General features: G+C 39.7%; 1 protein-coding gene and 1 long non-coding RNA gene across 2 annotated transcripts; one reads left to right on the top strand and one right to left on the bottom strand.

Annotated features, from left to right (window-relative positions):
* Positions 1-1,615: 1,615 nt before the first annotated feature.
* On the bottom strand, positions 1,616-12,609 carry CUNH7orf57 (chromosome unknown C7orf57 homolog). Its single transcript, XM_062611027.1, is given in 8 exon segments — positions 1,616-1,628; positions 1,630-1,639; positions 3,779-3,915; positions 4,840-4,940; positions 10,178-10,337; positions 10,465-10,573; positions 11,344-11,547; positions 11,615-12,609. Coding segments are annotated over 7 exon segments (720 nt in total). The 5' UTR covers positions 11,534-11,547; positions 11,615-12,609.
* A 1,983-nt stretch (positions 12,610-14,592) lies between these two features.
* LOC134159682 (uncharacterized) lies at positions 14,593-19,975 on the top strand. Its single transcript, XR_009963254.1, has 3 exons — positions 14,593-14,663; positions 18,187-18,227; positions 19,797-19,975. It is a non-coding gene; the product is annotated as an uncharacterized LOC134159682 (long non-coding RNA).
* The last annotated feature ends 1,537 nt before the right edge of the window (positions 19,976-21,512 follow it).

Genomic DNA, 21,512 nt, shown 5'->3' with positions numbered 1-21,512 from the left:
TCCAATACTGACAAAGAACTGTTCAAAAGTAAAGAGGACCTAGATATCAAAAAACTCAATGTAATAAATTTGCTTTAGGAAGATCTGTATACATCTTAATGTATATAATATAAATAATATAATTCCATAATACAGAAAAGAATTACTAGAATTCTTCTTTGCAGGTCAGCAGTATTGCAGCCACACAGGAATTCTTATGTTATGGAATAGATTTTGAGGGCTTCAGCACAGCAAGCACTTTCAAGTCTGTGTGAACAGGCGATTTATAAATTTGTCTATATTTTTACCCATGTTAGTTGGGGTTGTTTGGGGGTTTTTTGGTGATAACAACTGTCTCCAACTTCTTCAGTACATTTGTACTAAACACCTTTCAGAAAACTTTCTACAAAAGAGACTGAAATGGACTTAACATATGCTTAAGAGCAAAATACCTTCTTAGTCCCTATGAGCATAACCACCACACACACACACACACACACTTGGCTGCCCTGCCATGAAGCGATTTAACTCCAAAGAGTTTCATCATCACCTCTTATTTCCCCTTTCTTTCATGTTTTGGACAGTAAATCATGTAACTGCAAACAGTATTTGCAAAAGCAGTTTTTCCTATAATGGAAGTCAAAAGATAAAAGTGAGACTGTAAAGTAGCACTACTGCTGATAGTTATACCCTTAAAGTATGCTACAAAGGCTGTCATACAAATAAATTACTTTACTGTTGCAGTTTACCATTGATGGGCACAACAGACCCAGCCCTCTATTACACTTTTCTTACAGATGCTAAAAGTAAAAATTATAACCTTATCCAAAGACTATCAAACAAAGACAGCTGAATTCCCAGACTGAGTAATACTGAAATAATACCATAAAATGGCGCTTTTATTTTTGGAAAATATCATGCAGCTCTGGTGATTACTGTATTAGGTGTAAAGTTTTGTAATTGAAAACCTAAGGGTATCAACAGTCTTCCTATTTGGTTTTAAGCATTACTTAGCAACAAATTGTAAGTGAAAACAGCTTTAAGGTAGTAATTCCCTCCTGCCCTCCAGATACAGCTTGTTATAAGCTTTTTGTACAGTTGGAAAACTTTGCTGATTAACCAATAACTGTACTTTCAAGTTTTTTCATATGCTTTAGACTTTTATTTTTGTAAATATGACTTAGATGAATTGTTGGTTAGAATGAACACCAAAGATGGACTCAGATGCTGGATCTAACAACAACAGCAAAACTTTCACCAACTTTCACTGAAAATTTTGAGGGTTCAGATTAGCAACAAGTTTACCTATTTCCAATCAATTTTCATATCAAGGTTCTAAAGAAAAGCAATATTAAGGCAAATCCTCTCAACATTCTGTTCAAATATATATTCAGTTACACATTTTTAAATCTTCTTAGATTCAAAGGTGTACAATGTACTGAGTACACTCTGAAAAGGAGACTAAAAATTACCGTTTACTTATTAAAAACTTCGCTTTTCATAGTATTAGCAAAAAATATCATACTGAAATTGCATCCACTTTCTAATGGGCTTTATAATAAATATTCAATTATTTATAGGATTTTAAGGATATATCCTAACTCAGCAGTGGCTTTGACTCATTGCTTGTAGGTGCTTATTCAGACTGATGGCTCTGAATCTGCAATAAAAAAAAAATTAAATAAAAATTAAAGTTCTTTGGATAACTTCAACTGCAATAAAAAGGTCAATTATAATTTTCAGTTTTTCTCTCACATCAAAAGGCATACAAATTCCAGTACTTTTATATTTTAGCTAGTAAGATAGAGAAGCTACCTACAAGGTTTGCACATATGATGTAAATCTGTAAGCCAGCATACATGGGTTACAGATTTACATACCGAAGGGGATGTATCTCCTGCCTGATGTCCTGGACTTATCCTGTGCAAGACATAACCAAGAAAGCTCCATCTCAAAAGGGAGCTGCAAGGTGCTCATGCTGGCAATTGTTTTGGATGAGCAGACAAAATTACCTAAGTGGGAAAATACAAGCACTACCTTCAGCGCATACCTGAAAGAATGAAAAGGTCAAAACTGAATCAAAGCACGTGCCTGGATGAAACCACACTGTTAAGAACATTTAAAAACCAAAAAACTCCTTTTATATCGAGATACAGAATCTCTCTCAATCAGAATGTAGCTATGATCAACAAAGGAGGGCAATACAAGCAAAGCAGGAGGTATTATCTAAGAATTTGTAAAAGAAAAGCATCTCAAAAATAAGATATCTAGATACATCTTATTTTTGAAGATACATCAAACTATGCAGCATACTGGCTCTACAGCAGTCTTTTGAGTATACCCATCATTTTGGTCTCTATGCATAGGTGGTATAACCAAACCAACATGATTACTCCAAAAAAAAACTCCAGCTTCCTTCAAATCCAAAGGCAAATTTCACATTAAAGAAATTGATTATCACTAAATGAATGAATTTGAGATTTCAAAAAATGAAAAATCCTTTCATGTTACAGTAATGCAAAAGAAAAATGTCAGTGCACAAGAAAGTTCAATAGCATCCAAAAACAAAAGAATAATGAAGGTTCTTTCATGCTAAGGAAGAGCTTTTTTAGGCTCCACAGCTCAATTGTTAGGTGATTCCATCTCCTAAGGCAGCATCTCTGCATGACCAGAGTTTGGATACTTAAGCTAACCCAAGAAGTCACTCTTCAAAGTCATGCATCCTCTTTCAGGTCCAAACTGAAATCTGGTTTCATCCCTTACTTTTATACCAGTTTTATTTCTGAACAATAACACACAACTTCTAGTTTTGTTTGCCTGATTTCTTCTGATACTCACCTGGAAGAAAAGATTCAGCACACACAGACACACACAAACACAGTTACTGTTGCTGTACTGATGGAAGGAAAACATGATGAATTCAGAAAGTGCTAAGGTGTCACAGAAAGTAAATTAACTGTCCTCTAAGCCTTTCACACATTGATATACCAAGATCAAGGGAGTCATGGCAACCCCCAGTGTATACAAAAGCATTCAGTGATACAAATAAAAAAATAAACAAAATTCTGGAACTTGCAACCTCTGTGTTCAACAGCATTTTAAAAGGTTGCTATAGGAAACTGACATACCCTCCATGGTTACCGAGCCATTGTAAAAAGCCTGAACAAAAGGTCTTTGACATAAGGAAGGGGAATTTTCCACCCTTTAACCTTTCTTCCTAAGTATTTTCAAATGATGTCTTTCATAGCTATTGCAATTGTGCATGACAAAGAAAGGCCTGAAATCGTAGGTAAACATCAAATAATGTTTTTTCTCTAATAAAACTGTTACAATGCCACTGTCTTTACAATGCACATATATCTGTTTTGACAAAGTCTTACGAATAGTTCTCTATTTCTTAAACATCAGTATCAATGACATTTGCCAAAGTAGTTTTCAGAACAATATTAGTGGCCACAGACAATTCACAACAAATAGGCAACAAATATTTTATTTTGCTTAAATTTAGGCAGAAGGACAGCTGTGCCTTTGCAACATTTCACAAAAACACAGAAGCGCCTGGATTAGAACCGAGCATACTTCTGGAATTGTAAAGATGGAAAAAAATCCATTAAATCCCTGCCTTCGCTGACTACAAACAGGAGTACACTTTTCTTTAGCTGCCCATAGGGAACTGTAAGCTAAGCAGAGCAATTCAGTTAAGTCTCACCGTATCCAAAGAGAAGTGATTCAGGCTGCCCTCTGCTGTTACCTTGAGATCCCAACTCGCTTGAAAAGAAACAACTTTCAAAAATGATACCTTTGGACTGATCACTATTTTCTGATGTTTCTTTAATGTTTTTGTTTCTTCCGGTACACTGCTGAAGCCAGTCAGTCCCATAACCATTGCTAATTAATTTGCTAAATTTACTGCTTCGTTTTTTTTTCTGAGCAGGCCTGTAAATCCAGATATATTAAGGAAAACAATAGTATAAGTAAACAAAAATGGGGATTAGATGGTAAAATTTCATTTTGCACAGAAAGGGAATTATCCTTATAATTTATTTCTAAATAACTAAACATATATTCCACATGTAATAATCTAAGAATTGAAGATTATCAGAATTAAGACCACTGCTCTGGTCTTAAGAGGAAAAAAAGTGAAAAATGAAAATCACACAAGAATGTGTAAGCAAAAAAGGCTGACAATACTCATTCTGTGCTGCACAAAAATGCAATTTTGTTACAGATTTGCTCATTAGGCAGTTTACTAATTTATTCTGCATCATTAATGTATTTCTAAAACATACTGGGATTACTGATGACTGCACAATAAATTTTTAAGACAAAGTACACAGAAACAATTCAGTTTTGCACAAAGCTGATGATACTACATCACATCATGGGTGATATAATAATTTCCTTAAAAGACTTATCCTCCATGTTCATTGCAGTAGTTTTGCTGTGACTGATCTTACACAGGCTACAGTTTGTGTTTTCTTAAAATAGTAGTAGCCCCACTTGTGTCTTTGTAACCTATGTTTACAGAACTAACAATAGACATTATTATTTGAATCTGTACACTGGCATTGAGGACAAAACCAAGACAATTTAGAATACAATAAAAGCGTGCTACATGAAGACATGCAACTCTATGCTTAGTTTTCCTAAAGCAAAGTTATACTGAATAGCTTTCCTGTATGACTTTAAGTGCTATTACTAAAATAGTTTTACAAACAACAAAAATACCACAGATAATAGCAAGTTTAGTAGCAGTAAAGGATCCATGAAGCCCATAAACGTAACCACTAATCTGCACTTTCACAAATAGTAATAGTACTTGCTCAGGAATTTAATAAATTTCATAAGCATACTACTTACATGGGTGGTAAGGAAAGTTTATTTTTCCCACTAAATTCCTTGTTCGTAGAAACATTTGGCATTCTGCTTGGATATTTAGGGTTTATAGCTGGGAGCTTTACCTGTGTTAGAGAAATCTTAATTAAAGGAGTTATGATAAAAATAACCAAGAAGATTGTATGATAGTATAACCTTCAAAAGTGAAGAATATATTAAAGGCCCCAAGTCTTGTCAAACTTCATTATCTTACCTATATTATTTCCATAAGTAAGAGTAGAGGATCATAAAGAAATAGCAAAAGATAAAGCAGAACCTTAGTCAGTCATTCTAGATGAGATCAGCTGTTTTTTCACTATGTCAATAAAGCAAAATGTGCTCTCCACAAGCTTTTCCCCCACAGTACACCTCTACCCTAAGTTAAACTTCCAATTCAAACTATCGCAGCCTCTTATCTTGGCTCCTTTCTCTGTATGCTGTGTACGAAAACATCCCAATCAGATTAGAATTATTACTTGCAAGTTACTTTAAAAAAATCAGGACAGAGAAACTGGAAGTGAAATGTATTGCTCTGTAGATTGAAAAGTACATTAAGGATAAATATACCTTCCTCCTATGTGGAAATACCTACTGTGATACAGTTAACAGAGCAAAAAATTATGAACAAAACGCAAAAATTAGATGCACCATTATCAGACACTACAAAACAACTCCCATGAAAACATCCATGAGAAGATTACGAAGTAGATGTAAACACACCACAGACTGCTCAAGGAGCCTGTGCACATTTAAAAAGAAAGAGCAAAGAAAAGTATAATGGTATTTGAATACATCTGATCAGTAAACTAGTTAACAAGCCACTAAAAGAAGCAGACCTGGATGTTCAGAGAGTATAAATTTTATTGTTTTCTGAAAGAAAGTGAAGCCTAAGACAGACAGTTCTACTGATTCTGAAACAGGACACCAATGCAAACCAACGTGTTAAGTCAGTGCTGAAATCCCTACAGACTTCAATAGAATCAAAGTTTCACCAAAAGAAAAATTTCAGAATCTGGTAAAGAATAAGTGGATGGGCTACTAGATTTCAGGCTGACTATGCTGAAGCTTAAAAAGATGAAAAAAATGGACATTGGTCAAAGAAGAAGAGATGATACCAGCAAGAGCATGCAGTGATGCTGGAAGCAGTGATGTTGGAGGAAGAGTAGAGTTTGTTGTCCAACCTAGAGATTAAAATATGCTTTAGTTATTCAGAACTGCTTTTCAAATCCACCAACACTACACTCTGCTGAAGCAGCTTACTCATGCTTTACATTTCACAAATCGTATCCTGTTGTGCAAAAAATTATAGTTCTGTCTTCCATCCAGGCACCATTAAAATGCACCATTTCAGATCTGACATACCATGGAAGTTTTAGATCCAGCCCAGCTACTTAACAGTTTCAACTGACAAAAGCAATTTAGTAAGACAAGTAGAAATCACCAAACTCGGTCACCTTTGTCACATATTGAAGGCATGATGGAACACAGGGCAACATGGAAAAACTGACAGACAAGATACAAATGGCAGATGGAAAGTTGAGACTCCTCTTGGCATTGAAGCAAAGCACTAGAAAAGGAAGTCTAATAATTAAAAAGTTAATTAAAAGGTAGGAAGAGGGGGAAAACCTAGAAAGAATGACTAGAGATAGACAAAGGCCAAACTCAGAAGGGAAAAAAAAAAAAAAAAAGATAAAAAAAGGCAATGAGAAAACATCTGAAGGCTGCCAGCAAGTCTGTCATATTGTTTAACATGTTCTGTTTCTTTTCTTGGTATTAGATGAGACAGACTAGCATAAACTGCAGGTATCAAAACATTCCCTACTGTTCAAATGAGTTGAGGAGTAACAAAAGGAGCGAGGAAACAGATCAGAATTTGGCTTTGGAGGGCACCTGCAATCTGCCAGGTGCTGTTTGTTACTTTGCTTTGTTTACAAATTCAGCATTAAAAGCAGACCCTTGTCCCACCACACCCCAACGATTATAGCTGGGGAGGCATTTTCACGTTGACAATCTTCTATTTTACAGAGGACAACTTACACAGATAAAGTAAACTATGTAGGACATCTTTTGCATGCTCTCAGTTTAAAGTGATTTCTCTCTTTGTCAAGAGATAGCAACAACATACCCTAAAAATTACTACCTAAATTTATTATACATACACAATTATTAGTCTCAGATTCAAGAAACATGAAATGTGATAAGTATTGTGCCTCGCTAGTATATTAAGAACAACAGATACCTACTGCCAGCATGGAAAGCTAAAAGCCCCTGGATGAAGTCCTGGCTACCCTGCAATCAAGGGAAAATTTGATTACATTCCAATTCTCTCTCTTCCAAATCCTGACCTCAAACAAGTAATCCTTTTACTACAGCACATACATAGGGATGGATGTATGCGTATATATATACACACACACACACATTTCAGGCAAGTGACTAAAAGGGATTTCTTCAGAAATGAAGTAATAATCTTGCTGATGATGCAGGAAGATTGCCTAATGCTGATGCTAACCATGACACAACCTTGCAACAGATCTCTCACTCTTACACATGGCTGCCTCTTTCTTAAGAGTCATAGCATTTTCAATCCAACCCAGCTGGTCCATATGATGCATAAGCAAAATACGCATACTTAGGCTCTGTCGTGGTTTAAACCAAGTCAGGTAACTTGTTCACTCACTCCCCTCCTTCTTTCCCTCCCCCTACTCCTGGAGGGATGGAGAGGAGAATCGAAAAGAATGCAACTCCCACGGGCTGAGATAAAAACAGTTTAGTAACTAAGGTATAACACAAATCACTACTGCTACTACCAATAACAATGATAAAGGAAATAACAAGGGAAAAGAATACATCACCTCACCACCAGCCGACCGATAACTCGCCCCCCCAGCCTGACCAAGCACCAACCCATACCTCCTCCAACCCCCCAGTCTCCCAGCCCTTCCGGCTAACTCCCAGTTACATCCTGGGCATGACGTGCTGTGGTATGGAATACCTCTTTGGTCAGTTTGGGTCAGGTGTCCTGTCTCTGCTTCCTCCCGGCTTCCCCTCCTCCCTGGCAGAGCATGAGGCTCACAAAGTCCTTGGCCAAACCAAAACATCATTGTTATCAGCTCTGTTCCCAAGCTGAAAGTTAAAACACTGCACTGCACCAGCTACCAAGAAGGAGAAAAATGACTGCTACTGCTGAACCCAGGACAGGCTCATAGACCATCATGTTGCCATGAGCATAGAAGCTAAATCCTTCATGCACTAACACATCTTCGCAGCATTTTGCTGCAAAATTCCCAGAAGAATAAGAATTATTCTTGTGATTAAGGCATTAAGGAGGAACTACAGGATCCATCCCAAGGCACAGAGAACCATGTAATGGTCCTCCTGATCTCCAGACCTCTACACATTGACAATCATAATATGATGAACAGTGGAGATTCCAATACTTCAAAACAAAGTGGCATAAAGGCTTAATGTTCTAGAGAAAGGGCCCACCTGGGAAACAATGTTTTCCAAACAGAGTTGAAGAGGTACCCTTAGAAGTCAGAATGTTTTTGCACTTGTGCCTAAGGGCACCCTAAGGCATTTATCTCCATGACTCCATCATGAGTGTCTTCTGAGCAACTGCTTAGTCAGACTGGACTGAAAAATATTTTCAGTATGTTCAGTCTCAATAGTTGAAGTAGTTTGCTGCTGCAATATAATCACACAGTCAAACAAAGGAATTGAATATTGCTTAGAAATTTGCTTGTGGTGTTTTGGAATATATCTCTTACATTTCAACATGCAAGATGTACACTGAGAAAACTAAAGTCAAGACCATTTGGCAGGGCTAGATCCATTGTCTCACTTAAAGACTCTTCAGAAAGGTAGTCTATAAGCACAGGATAGAAACCTCCTGTAAGAGGAGATACAAGAAGCAGCTGTGAAAGAAGCATCATGCAAAGTTTCAAGATATACAAGGCACTTTTCAGGGTACAAGAAAGGTACTATGAAGGATAACCATTCCAGAGATGGTGGTATGGAGGTAAAGCTAAAGCTAAAGACGCAGAATCTGCCTTGTCAGGCACGTAGTCCTAAAGAAAAAGATTTGATAGATTTAGCACCTCAGACAAAAACTCAACTTCAGCTTCCAAAAGAACAGTGTAGACTATCTTTCAGGACCTCAGCAGACTTTGAAATTGAGCTGAATATACAACAAATTTGCTTTATATTTGGTGCTAAATAAAACATATGGAAACTTTCATTCACATGACTGAATGAAACTGTCTATCAAACTTCACACAAACAGAAATGGATCTCAGTCTCACTTCACAAGTCACCACATGGACTTGCATTACTCTTACTGTTACGAAAGTTTGACTTTTAGAGTACTGAAGATCCTTTCAAGAGACCCCATGGCAAGCCAAGTTTCCATTTTCAGTCCTTGTACCTCTGATTGAAAAAAAGATTCACCTACAAGCACCAGGCAAATTGTAGCGTAAGCATACATTGCTTGTTTGCCTCTTTCCACAGATTAAGTAAACATTCCCTAACCTATTCAGTAATGAGGCGTTCCCATCTGCACATGCCATTGTTCTGAATTTGCACTACTCATCTCAGCAAAGGCTAAGAACTTTTTTCCTAAAATATCCAACATCCTTACCTCTCTTCAAGTACATCAAACACCTTTCCATGGATACTCCAAAGACCTACAGTAAATTAGGCAACCAAGATTACAGAGAATATTAATAAAACCATAAGGTTTCAACTTCTAAAACAGGCAAGGGCGTGGAGGATGAAAGAGGGAGGACAGGAGAGAGGCTTCCTGGACAAAATGCCAAGATCACTACAGAAAGGTTTGTTCTGGACATAGCTTGCGCTATACTTGTCTTGGATACATCTTCTGTTCAAAGACAGCTACTGCAGTATCTTTAGAGACTCTCTTGCATCTTAAACTAAAGCACGCTCCTTTTTTGGAAAAGTCTTCTGTTCCTTTCTCCTTCTCATTTCTTCTTCCCCGAAAATTACTAAACAAAAATTCTCTTCACCAAGACTGAACTGCAGGGGAAATAAAAGCATAAGGAGATGGAAACTAACTACTGGCCTTCTTTCACACTTCAGTATATGCCCTATATAATGTGACTGGAAACTGCATTTCTGTTTCTTATGCTATACCTACTGCACTTGAGAAACACAGCTTTCTTCTCAATTAACTGCAATATAAAGATTGTCTCTGGAACACAGAAGCTTGGGTGGACTACAGCTTCCCTTCTATAACAGGCCCATCTACAAGTGTCTTCACAAGCTGTACAAACCAAGCAAGTGACAGAGTGCCTCTCCATCATACCTTCTTTTTCTCTGCCTTTTCTTTGTCCTCAGCATCCTGCTGCCAAACAGTTTTCGTATCAAAATCGAAAGGGCCTCTTATCTCACAATGGTTACCACAATGTTCATCAGCCTTAAACTCTCTGTGAATTACATAATCTGGTAGAAAGGAAACATAGCTCCTGCAGGCAAAGATTTAACACCTGTTTATTATACAAGGGATACATATCTTCTACTTTAGTACAACAGCATTTTAAACACTACCAAGTGAAGAACCCAAGAAGTTATGTAAGGTCTCAGCAGACTTACTGTGGCTTATTGGTCACTGGGGGATTGGAGCAGTGCAAGTACCAGTCAGGTGCAGCATATGCTGCTGGAGAGGATTTACTTATCACAGCAGTGTAGTGCTTCAGTAGGTCTTGAGAGAAAAAGACAAAAGCTGCTACTTTTCTGACTTTTATCTGGTTGCAAAAGCATTACCTTTGTTTTCAGGTTACTGTTTTATCAGGAAAAAGTGCTTGATTTTATTTAGTAAGGACCATTTGTTTCCCTTCATAAAATGGATAGTCAGAACCTTGCAGCATTATGTTCCACTTGTGCTTTATCTTGCTCTAAATGCTTTGAAATGTTTCTACTGCTCTGTTAATTCTTATTTCTGGATTTGTCACCTTGCTCAGAGCATGCATGCTCAAGTTCCTCAAGCTTCCTTCTTAGATAAAGGAAATAACAAAACCACAGATCACCTTCACACAAGAACAAATATATACAGCACTGTAACAAACTGAATGTCATCGCAAAAAACAAACAAAAAAAAAAAACAAAAAACAAAACAAAACCCCACACTTTATAAACCTCTACCAAGTTCTCTGATGAAGCTTTCTTGTGACATCATTTTCACCAGACTGCTACTTAAACAGCCCAAGCATAAATGGTACAGACCTCACTGAAATGCAGCTAAATTGTCATCATCTGCTTAGATCAGATACAGTGCAAGACTACACATTTTGACACAAGATACCTATACACAACTGACTACAAGGATGGTTTGAGAAGGTGACATCGCTCATTAACTTTTCATTTAACTTCAAAATTCCAGAGGATTCTTCTGCAGTATTTACAGGCACTTCCCACCACCACACCCAAGCAAAGCCAAAGAAAACAAAGGAAAACAAAATGAGCAAGACAGACACCATTCAGATTGGCCTCCTTGCTTTGCCAGCCTGACATAAGCTGAATCTGTCTCTTTGATCCACTTCCTGCAGCACCTGGATGGCATTTCATGTGGAGCATTTGCAAGATCACCAAGACCTGGAATCTGGGATGTTGGAGGAAGTGGGCTCTTAAGGGTTACTGATTTCTCTGGTCCTGTTAGTGGCATGTGGTATTACTGTCCTATGATAATGGAAAAGAAAACGCTTATGGTAAAACCCTCTTCCAGGCAATAACAAATCGAGCCCACCTGGAACTTGAGCAACATGCTGTGCTGTTCAGCTTGGAGACAGAAGACCAGGCTTGGTTATTCTGGGGAATATAGTAAACACAACACCTAGAGGATCAGATGCAACAAGAGAACTTCGGTTTCCGTTTTGAAACGGCATTCAAATTTCATATACTGTGTTCTAATACAGGGGATCATGCATCTTCATGAAGAAAACTATTTCCAAGAACACCAAGAGGCACAGACAGCAAGAAGCACTTACCCTTTTGTTTCCATTTCCTCCTCACACATTAACAAAAGCAAAGGCAGTACCTGTTTGCAGGTCTTTATTTATAAAACAAGCAAACTAAGTCCCCCGCCTCCCCAAAAACATCCCAACACCACCCAACCTCTAGATACATTACTTTCTCAACTTCTAGTGAGCAAAAAAGAAAATGTAAACAAACCTTCATTAATCGGAAAAGGGAGTGGCAGACAAGGAAGAAAAAGTCTAAGGAATTATGTCACAGGACACTTGCCAAGTTACTCCAAGTGCATCAAATACAATTTCGTGGGTGTAAGTAAACTACCCTAAGGCAGGCAGCCTATTAAAGAGCTCTTAGGTACACATAAATGTTAACTATGCTGCAACTCATGTCTAAGAATTCCCCAAAGCACTTACTCTTCCTGGTATCAGGAGTGGAAAACATTAGACTATGTTTGCTGTCACTTCATTAACTGGTCCATGAGAAACTGCACAGCCCAATTATCCCAAAGGCTCTCTCTCTCCTTTGCAATTTGCTGGGTTGCCACTCTCCTGAATCTCTACTGCACACCACAGCTTAAGATTATGAAACAAAATCAAAACTTCCTCTAAGGGGGATCAGGAACCCCAGTCAAACAGGCTGAGCAGTACTAGGCTTCACCTAGAGGGCAGAGTGTTTCAGAGTGTTTTTTTCCACCTGACATCTTCTAAAAGAGCCCTGCAAAAGGAGTAAATGCCCTCATGCAGCATGCAAGAGGACACTAGGTGGAATGATTTTGGGATGGCAAAGATACATGGAGCTCCGCCAGTACTTGCCGAAACTCGGTCAGGCAGGAACTGGCTGTCAAAGAAACCGCAACAATGGCACTCTCCTTTTGCTGGGCTTTGCAGAGCTATGCAAAGGCCAGCAATTAGCTCCACATTCCCCAACAGGATCTTCCTAACACCCATCCAAACAGCAAGCTCTTCACCTGACACAGAAAAAGCTCCTTCTCTTCCAACCTGGCTTCGGCAACAGTCTGAAGCGCTAGAGATAGCCTGGCACCCAGGCACTAGCACCTCCAGCACAGGCACAGGGCCAGGCGGGAGACAACCGGGTTGAACTCTGCGAGAACCCCCTTGGTGGCTGCACCACACCGCGCCGTTAGCTTCAACCCTACAGTCACGGGCCTGCCGGAAAGCCGCACCTCTCCTTGCCGCGGGGCACGGAGAGACCCTGGGGTAGAAAGGCCAGAGAAAGAAAGACCCAGCGAAACTGAAACAAACACCGACAGCTCCTCCACTTGCCCACCGCGGCTCCCCGACCCTGTCCGCAGGTAGAAGGCCTAGGCGGGAGGCAGCGCGGCACCGGGCCTGCTGTCCCGCTGCGGGAAGCCTAACGCAGCACCGTCCACACGCAACACCGCCTCGAACAACTCCCATCCCTCACAGCCGCAGACTCCCTGCTGGAGAGGTGGGGCCTCACCTGCCCACCGGCTCCGCCCGCGGGGGCCCAGCTGCGAGCTGCCCGCGCGTCCCAGTGCGGTGGCGGAAGGGTGGGGTGTGACCCGAGCAAGGGGAAGTGTGGCGCCCGCACCGCAGGGGTACGGAGGGGCGTTCACGGGGGGGTCGAGGGCTTCTGTTTTTCTCATACGTGCAGTGTGTCTTCAAGAGCTGGGGTGGGTGTGCAGGGCAGGAGCGCAAGGGCGGCCTGAGAGCGTCTGAAGGTGGTGGAAAGCAGCAGCCGTCTGTTCGGTCTTCTCATGAGTGCCAGAACCAGGCCTTTTGTCTCTGCAAAATTAGGAACAAGGCCATTTTCGGTGTCGTAGAGGGAGTCCAAAGCAGTTGCCTAGGTCTTAGTAATTTATAGAGCTTAGGACATTTGTGTATTGTGCTCTGCTGTATGGGTTATGACCCTGAGCTGTCTGGGTTTTCCTTTTGACCCAAACTAGAAGGACGCGGATGTTTCCTCTCTTGGCAGTTGCCTGGTGTAACCCTAGCTGGCCGCTAAGCACTGCAAAGCCACTTGCTCACTCGTCCTCAGTGGGATGAGGGGGAGAATCAGGTGAGAGAACTCATGGATTGAGGTAAAGACAGTTTAATAGGTAAAACAAGAGCCCCATATACAAGCAGAGCAAAATTATTCACCATTTACCATTGGCAGGCAGGTGTTCAGCCATCCCTGAGAAAGCAGGGCTCCATCATGTGTAATGGTTATTTGGAAAGACAAACACCATCACTCTGAATGTCCTCCCTTCCTTCTTCCCCTAGCTTTATATGCTGAGCATGACACAGAATCATAGAATCAACTTGGTTGGAAAAGACCTTTGAGATCATCAAGCCCAACCTTTACCCCAAGACTGCCAAAGCCACCATCCATGTCACTGAGGGCCTCATCTACACAATTTGTAAACACTTCCAGGGACAGTGATTCTACCAATTCCTTGGGCAGCCTGTTCCAATGCCTCTCTGTGAAGAAATTGTTCCTAATATGCAATCTAAACCTTCCTTGGCACAGCCTGAGGCCTCTTGTCCTATTAGTTGTTACTTTGGAGAAGAAACTGACACCTATCAATGTGGAAGTTCAGTATAAAACTCCAATTTGAATTCTTCAACCCCAATTAAAGATATCCAGTCCTTTACATTCTATTAGAGGTTGCAAGACCTTGCTGGCACCAGTTACCAGTATGCATTTTTTACACATCAGGTAAGCTGCTTTCCTCTCAATGGACATCATATGGTATGGAATATCCCTTTGGTCAGTTGGGGTCAGCTGTCCCAGCTGTGGCTCCTCCTGACTCCTTGTGCACCCCTAGCCTAGAAGAGCAGAAAAGGTCTTGGCTCTGTGTAAGCATTGCTCAGCAATAACTAAAACGTCTCCGTGTTATCAACACTGTTTTCAGCACAAATCCAGAGCACTCGATTACTAGCTACTACGAAGAAAATTAACTCTATCCCAGCCTAAACCAGCACATTCTCCACCCTTTATCCCATACTGTTTACATCATGCTCAGGTCCCACACTGTCCAGTTATTAACCATCACCACTCACTAACCACCACTCCTCATCCTTTGATATAGTACAAAGGTAGCATTCCTTGGTCTATGGAACGCACCTGTAAAATGTCCTTAAAGTGCTCTTAAATGTATACAAAACATCCACTGAGTTCATGTAGTCCGTGACTTGGGGCTCCATTATGGTGGTCACTCAGGACAAGGGATGTGGTGTTTTGTGTGGAGTTACTTGGCACCAAAGCCAGCTCAGTTCAGGTCGCTGCACTTGCACTGGTTCTTGTAAGACTTGTCCTCCAAGAAGATGATCCTTGGGGTGCCTTCCAACCTGGTGTTCTACAATTCTATGATATGAACCAGATGCAGGTGGAGCAACTCTGCTACATACATTTACTCCTTTAATGTATGTTTTGAACAGTCCAACCATTGTCCATGTTTTATTGTCTAAATAACTAGAAACATTAAAATTACCACAGGAGGTCACTGTTGTGCAGTATATGTGTTTATCTGGCGGCGATCGTTCCACTTTTGATAATATGATGTCAGCAATTTACAAAGGACAGGTAGTGACTGAACTCTTGACCTAGGAAAGGAGCATATACCATTGCCAGTAACACTTTTTAAACCCATGCTTGCTGGTAAACCAGCACCTTTAGGTGTAGCGTGTAAGGCCACTGTCAAAGGTGAGTACTCTGTCGTCATGAAATTGTATCTGGCTTAACTAAGGAGAGTAAAATTACTGAAGTTGTGGCACATATAGAAATGCCCATTGAATACATGAAGCCTCCTTGTTCTTCTAGCCAGGATGCCCGAATTCAGCCCGTCAACCTGATGGTCTCTGATTTACTGACAGGAGCACTCAAAAAATACAGTGTAAACAGCAAGAAATGGCTGCTACTGTATTTGTAGCCAAAGAACCTGTAATAGTTGAGCAAATAAGAGGTTATGGTCAATTAGCAGAGCTCTGTGCCGTGGTATTAGCTCTTAGAAATAGAGCACAGGCCATATATACTGATTCCTATGCTGTATGGCATAATGCTATAAAATTGGGCAAATTCCCCATATATCTCATATATAGAGAAGCAAATATTGAGATCAAATATAAGATATTGACAACTCTCATCTTGTTACTATAGGGCATGTAGCGGCACACCAGGAAATGATGGTATTTGCCTAACCATTCAGGACTCAAGGCTTTTTTTCTGCTTTGATTGCTGAATGGCTGCATGAATGATTTGGACATACTGGAGCATGTGACTTGCATCAGCATGCCAGAAGGTGAGGTTGTTTAATTACTAAGAAGCAAGCAGATAATATAGTGATAACCAGTGCATTTGATCATTTTAAAAAAGGATTCTCTTGTCTAGAATCAACGACAAGCAAACCTTAGGGCAGGGGAAGTCCTTTGGCATGTACCTCTGAAGGGTGGAAATTTATTATAACCACAGCTGAAGTAATGAGTGGTTTGGATAACGTTTACCTTGCACACACTACATCCAGACTGCAAACTTTAAAACCTGCATAGTTAGGGATCTTTCCACGGCATTAAGAACAGTTGGATTGGGCACAGGAACACTGGATTCTATCAACTTAGAAATCACTAGTAATAAAGTGTCCAGGCTAGGACCATTAAGCAATAATTGTCAGACTATGGACATAATAAATGGAAAGGATGCAGCTACCAATACTTTGACTATTAGCCTAACCGCCTGGAATAAACTCCAGAAGATTTTCAAGGATATATATGCTGGTGTTTACAAATTTGTTTCCAATACCAGCACTACCATTGCTTCTGTTACCATGCAAATCTTTATTATAAATGAAGATGAAAAACAAACCAATTGGATCAATAGTGGGAATTCTGCTATGTTAGGGACTCTATTATTTTATTTGTGTCAGTACTGTAAAATCCATTTTATCAAAGCTTAGGGGTAGCAAGTGAAAGTAGTCTGTTAAATGGATCTATTTATCACTGCACCATAAATGGGGAAAGTAAAGAAAAATCCATTTACCAGTATGGTCCACTCCTCATTATTTTAGCTAATAGAATATGGATGGCTACCAGTTCAAGGGACCAAATGCATGAATAACAAAGGTAATCTAATCTGTGTTCATGGTTGTAAAATGGGGAAACCATGAACACTTAGTAATACAAGACACTTGATCTCAGGTACCTGCTCTTTAGGCTAAGAGTATGATAATTCCATGGTTGTACTTCAGTGAAAATTGGGTTATATATGTATTGGTTTTGTTTTGTGATGGTCTGTGTAATGACAGAATGACTTCAGAGAAACCAAAAACCTAATTCATATTGCTGCTGGAGGAATATTGGCCTACAACTTAGACAGGACCCTTAGGACCAATATGGAACATGGTACATTCTCAAACTGAAGAACTTGAAATTTTAATCACCAAGTATAAAAAAGCAATTGCTTATCAAAACCAGGTTACTATTCCTATCAGGTATGATACTGACCAAATTGTCAATTGCAACAGGATTTGAACAAACTTCTAGACATCATTAATGTGACATTTTTATGAGTTATGCACCATCTGCAACCGGCATAATACATCTTATGTTGCAACTTACACTCATTGTATTGTTCAGTATTTTATTAATTTTCTATTAATATATTTATATATCCAGATTTATTGCTGACATCACCATGCTGAAATTATGTTACCTAGGAACAAACCATAATGCTAGATTTCCATGAGAGTGCTCAAAGCTTTCCCTTATGCTCACCCTCAGTGAGGCAAGAAGAGTAACAGTACCTTCTCTCACAGAGGCATGGGATTTACATGTGTCATTCAGAATCTTCTACATGACATTGCTGGCACTCCATTGACAGTTATTTTGTTGAGTAAGGGATAGGTTTTCATTCAGTTGTTCCTGTCCTTTAAGTATGGCTTACCTATAATAGGACACAAGTATTTATAGGGAGCTGACACCTCTAATAGTTCTATGAAAATTGTCATTGTATGTTGACAATAAAAGAGAACTTCTGGTTTTGTCAAGCTTTGATGACAAGCTATGGCTTGCTTTCTCTTCTGTAAAATCCCATAACATTAAACATAATAATTTATTAGTGCAAAGAGAAAAGATGAGAGGAATGGAAGAGCTTTACATTTCTTAACTTCATTTCCTATTTTTGTACTGGGTGTTTTACTGAGAGATATCAGTTTTCACTGAACAAAAAAATTTCCTTCCTTTGAGAGACTGGATTCATGTCATCATACTGTTTCTTGCTTGACAAGTGTATATTAACTTAAATGGTTTGTTTCATCTGCTCCTTCTGGTGCCTTTGTGTTAACACCAAGTAATGATTAAGAAAGGTCTCTTTTGTATTTTCTTCGAGCTTTAGAAGTCACGATCACAGACATACTGTATGGTAATAAGGTATATGATTTCAACACTTTTTTTTTTCCAACAAAAAGAATGAGAGAGTTAGTCATATGCTAACCACCATAATTAATCTCAATAGAAACACTACAGAAAAGCATAGTCAGACTCTCAATTTCCCATACATGTGTCTGTTTTTTTTCTGTCTTAAGCCATTCATTATTCAAGTTTCTCTTTTTTATATGATACATTTTTTTATGCAGTCAGGTGAAGGAAAGCATGTCAGTTTTCTGTGCTGCATAGTATTCCCAAGAGAAATTATATAGCTTATCAAATTATTTGCAACAAGCACTTTTTCTTTAGAATTAAGTCTACAGTGTCATTGGGGTTTATCACAGGAAGTGATCACTCCAGAGCCAGTTACTTTGCACCAGTTTTGACTCATACTATTCATTGCCAAAGTAAGCAGCATAGCCTTACTGAACATCACTGGGAGTGAACGACGGTGTGGTATGTCTGCAACAGCCCTTATGGCTGTCCTGATATGAGTAAACTAAAAGAAAGAGTGACCCTGGAACCTATTAACTGCCATTACTTTGGTCCACACTCTGTGCTACGTGTAACTAGCATTAGCTCTTTATTAATGTGATATTTCCCTTCCTGCAGCTTGGAAGTTAGCAAGGGTGACAAGTTATTGGGACAGGCTTCCCAGGGAAGTGGTGTGATCACCATCCCTGGAAGTGTTAAAAAACATGCAGGTGAGGACCTTAGTGACGTCGTTTAGTGGTGGACTTGGCAGTGCTGGGGTAAAGGTTGGACTTGATGATCTCCCAAGCTTAGGGTCTGAACTGGGCCACGTGGAGCCTACTGGGAGGGGAAGATTGCCCCTGAGGATTCGTGGGTGGGTGTCTGATTCAAGCATCATCAGCAGTTGAGTCAGCAGGGAGTGACATCATGGGCCCAACATCAGCTATGGCAGGTGAGAGAGACTTGCAGGTACATATAACCCAACAGCATGGGGTTATATTCTATGAACACCAACTTGCAGGTGGGGTGTAGCTGTCTTGTTGGGAGTCTGTGGCAGTGAATTTACCAGCGGAGCCATCTCACACCAAGTTGACTTTTGGGTTTAACAAAGGTCTCAGCCATGTTTAATTTACCAGCATAGACAGTTGCTCACATGACTCTAACACAAACTTCATCTCTCCGTCACTGCTTATCTGCTCAATTCATAGCATGTAACTGTGCCAAGGAGATGTGACTGTGCTACTTCATGCTGTAAAAGAGAGCTCTGAGCCATGCATGACTCAGTTAAACACTTTTTGTGAGGACACATCTGAATGCCCACACTATACAACTTTGTTGAATAGTGTGGATGTTGAAATTAAGCTGATGCACAGCAGAGACAGCTTTTGCTGGGTGAGCTCCCTGACAGCAGGAGCTTGTAAAGAGGTTATCACCTACATTTTGGTGTCTGAGAAGAGATTGCAGCTAGTGCCTGGGACACTATATGCTTATTGGTATTCAGATTGTACCTTAATTACATTTTTTGTTATCTAAGATTAAACATTTTCTGCTTCACTTTTTCCTTTTAAATGAGCTTGCTCAATCACTCCTTTGTTTCAGCTGCTGCGGATTTTGACTGGTGCAACATACAATCATCTCAAAGAGGTCTACTGTTCTGGTTGAGTGAGATTCAGGCAGAAAAGCTTCAAAAATGATCAAGTGTAAATATGCTTATTTTTGGTTTGCACAGGAGGAAGAACTCAACTTTCTGTTAAGCTTTAAAATTTGTTCCTTCTGCTCCATACCCAAATAAAAGTTTCTGGATATTAAGACTTTCCTATTTTTTTTCTATCTATTCAAGTTAGTCTAATTAAAAATATACTACCCTCTCTTAGTTCTCAAGAACTTTTCTGATCTTTGACTAACACCCAACTACAAAATTCCCCAAGAATTGTGTTTAGGTTGCATCTACAAAAAAAACATACAGTGTTTATTTGCCAGTTCTAAAAGCCTACATGGACATAAATCCAAACTTTCTTGAGATTATCTCACAGGAAGGTAGAAATTTCAAAGTCTATAAACCTTATTTGAAGCTGCTGTAGCCCACTTTTGGTTTGGGTGAAACAGCATGCCCACACTGGAAGATCTGAACTACAGGATTCTCTCCAGGAAACACATTTCTAAAGCTTTAATGATAAATGCTGTCAGAGTTTTGAAATATTTTTAATGAATCATTCAGTGCTACATATTGGCCTCCTCTTTCCAACTGAGTCATAATTTTCAGTAGGAGGAAGTATGGGAAAAATTAAATCTTATGAGCCCCTTTTGCCTTTCTCTGATGATTGGTCTACTGATTATCAGAATTAATTAAAAGCCTGCTAGCAGGAATTGAATTTGGCAATCAGAAAAGGGCAGCTATCATCAACTTCAATGGTAATTGCAATAATGAGAACATACAGAAAAGGCCCTTGGTGCCAGATACAATGGGTAGATGAATCTCAGGTGTCAAGCTTCAAAATTACAAATGAGAAAACATCTGCTTAGTTGCTAACTGAACTTAAAAACATCTGAAATTCAGCAGTCAACTCCCAGAGAAGTTGCAGGTTCTATATATGCTGCAGCTGACGTTCTGCATCTGCTAAAGTATCTCCTGGCTAAGCTGAGTCGGGATGCTGAAAATAGAGTAGCAGCAAAGTCCCAAGCTATGTCCAGTTTTCCTTAAGACAGTGGTGTCTGTGGGCATCCTTCTGTCATGAGCGTGTGGCTTGGACACTCGTTAGAGATGCTGAAAGTACCCTTTGCCCATAAAAGCAACAAAGTCTCACAGCTGCAAAGACTAGGTATTTCCATAGGTAAATCATATGTATTAGCAGAAGATAATGCAAAATTTGTGGAGCCCTCAGGACAACAAGCAAGAATAGCTCTAGGTCTGTGATCTCTAAGACAATTATATGCTAGACAGCTTTAGAGTGAGCACAGAACAGAGAAGCTTTAGCAGAGATGAGAATCCAGAAGTCCCACTGCTCGGCAAATGATTGAGGACAGTGAGTCGCACGATTTCAGCCTTCCTTGTCTCCGAATCACTGAATCAGTGCTTGAACTGTGTCTATGGGAGAGGTATTCAGGAGCAGTGCTGGCACTTTTAGCAATCCCTCTTGAAAAAGAAAAAAAAAAGGAGAGAAAATAAAGGAGGGGGAAAAATTAATTGCTCTTCTGCAGACTGTCAGGTGCCTTATGCTGTGGAGAAAGACACTGTGTTCATTCCATTATTAACTTTAAACAGTTCCCTAGTCAACATGCTGGATTTTGGGATATTTTCTGAATTGCCTAATTCTC

Source organism: Pezoporus occidentalis, unplaced genomic scaffold, assembly GCF_034315485.1.
Source record: "Pezoporus occidentalis ecotype Australia unplaced genomic scaffold, CSIRO_AGI_Poc_V1 ctg15, whole genome shotgun sequence".
NCBI classification, from domain to species: Eukaryota; Metazoa; Chordata; class Aves; order Psittaciformes; family Psittacidae; genus Pezoporus; species Pezoporus occidentalis.
The sequence above is the reverse complement of the archived record's forward strand: the minus strand, read 5'-3'. Positions and strand labels throughout refer to the sequence as shown.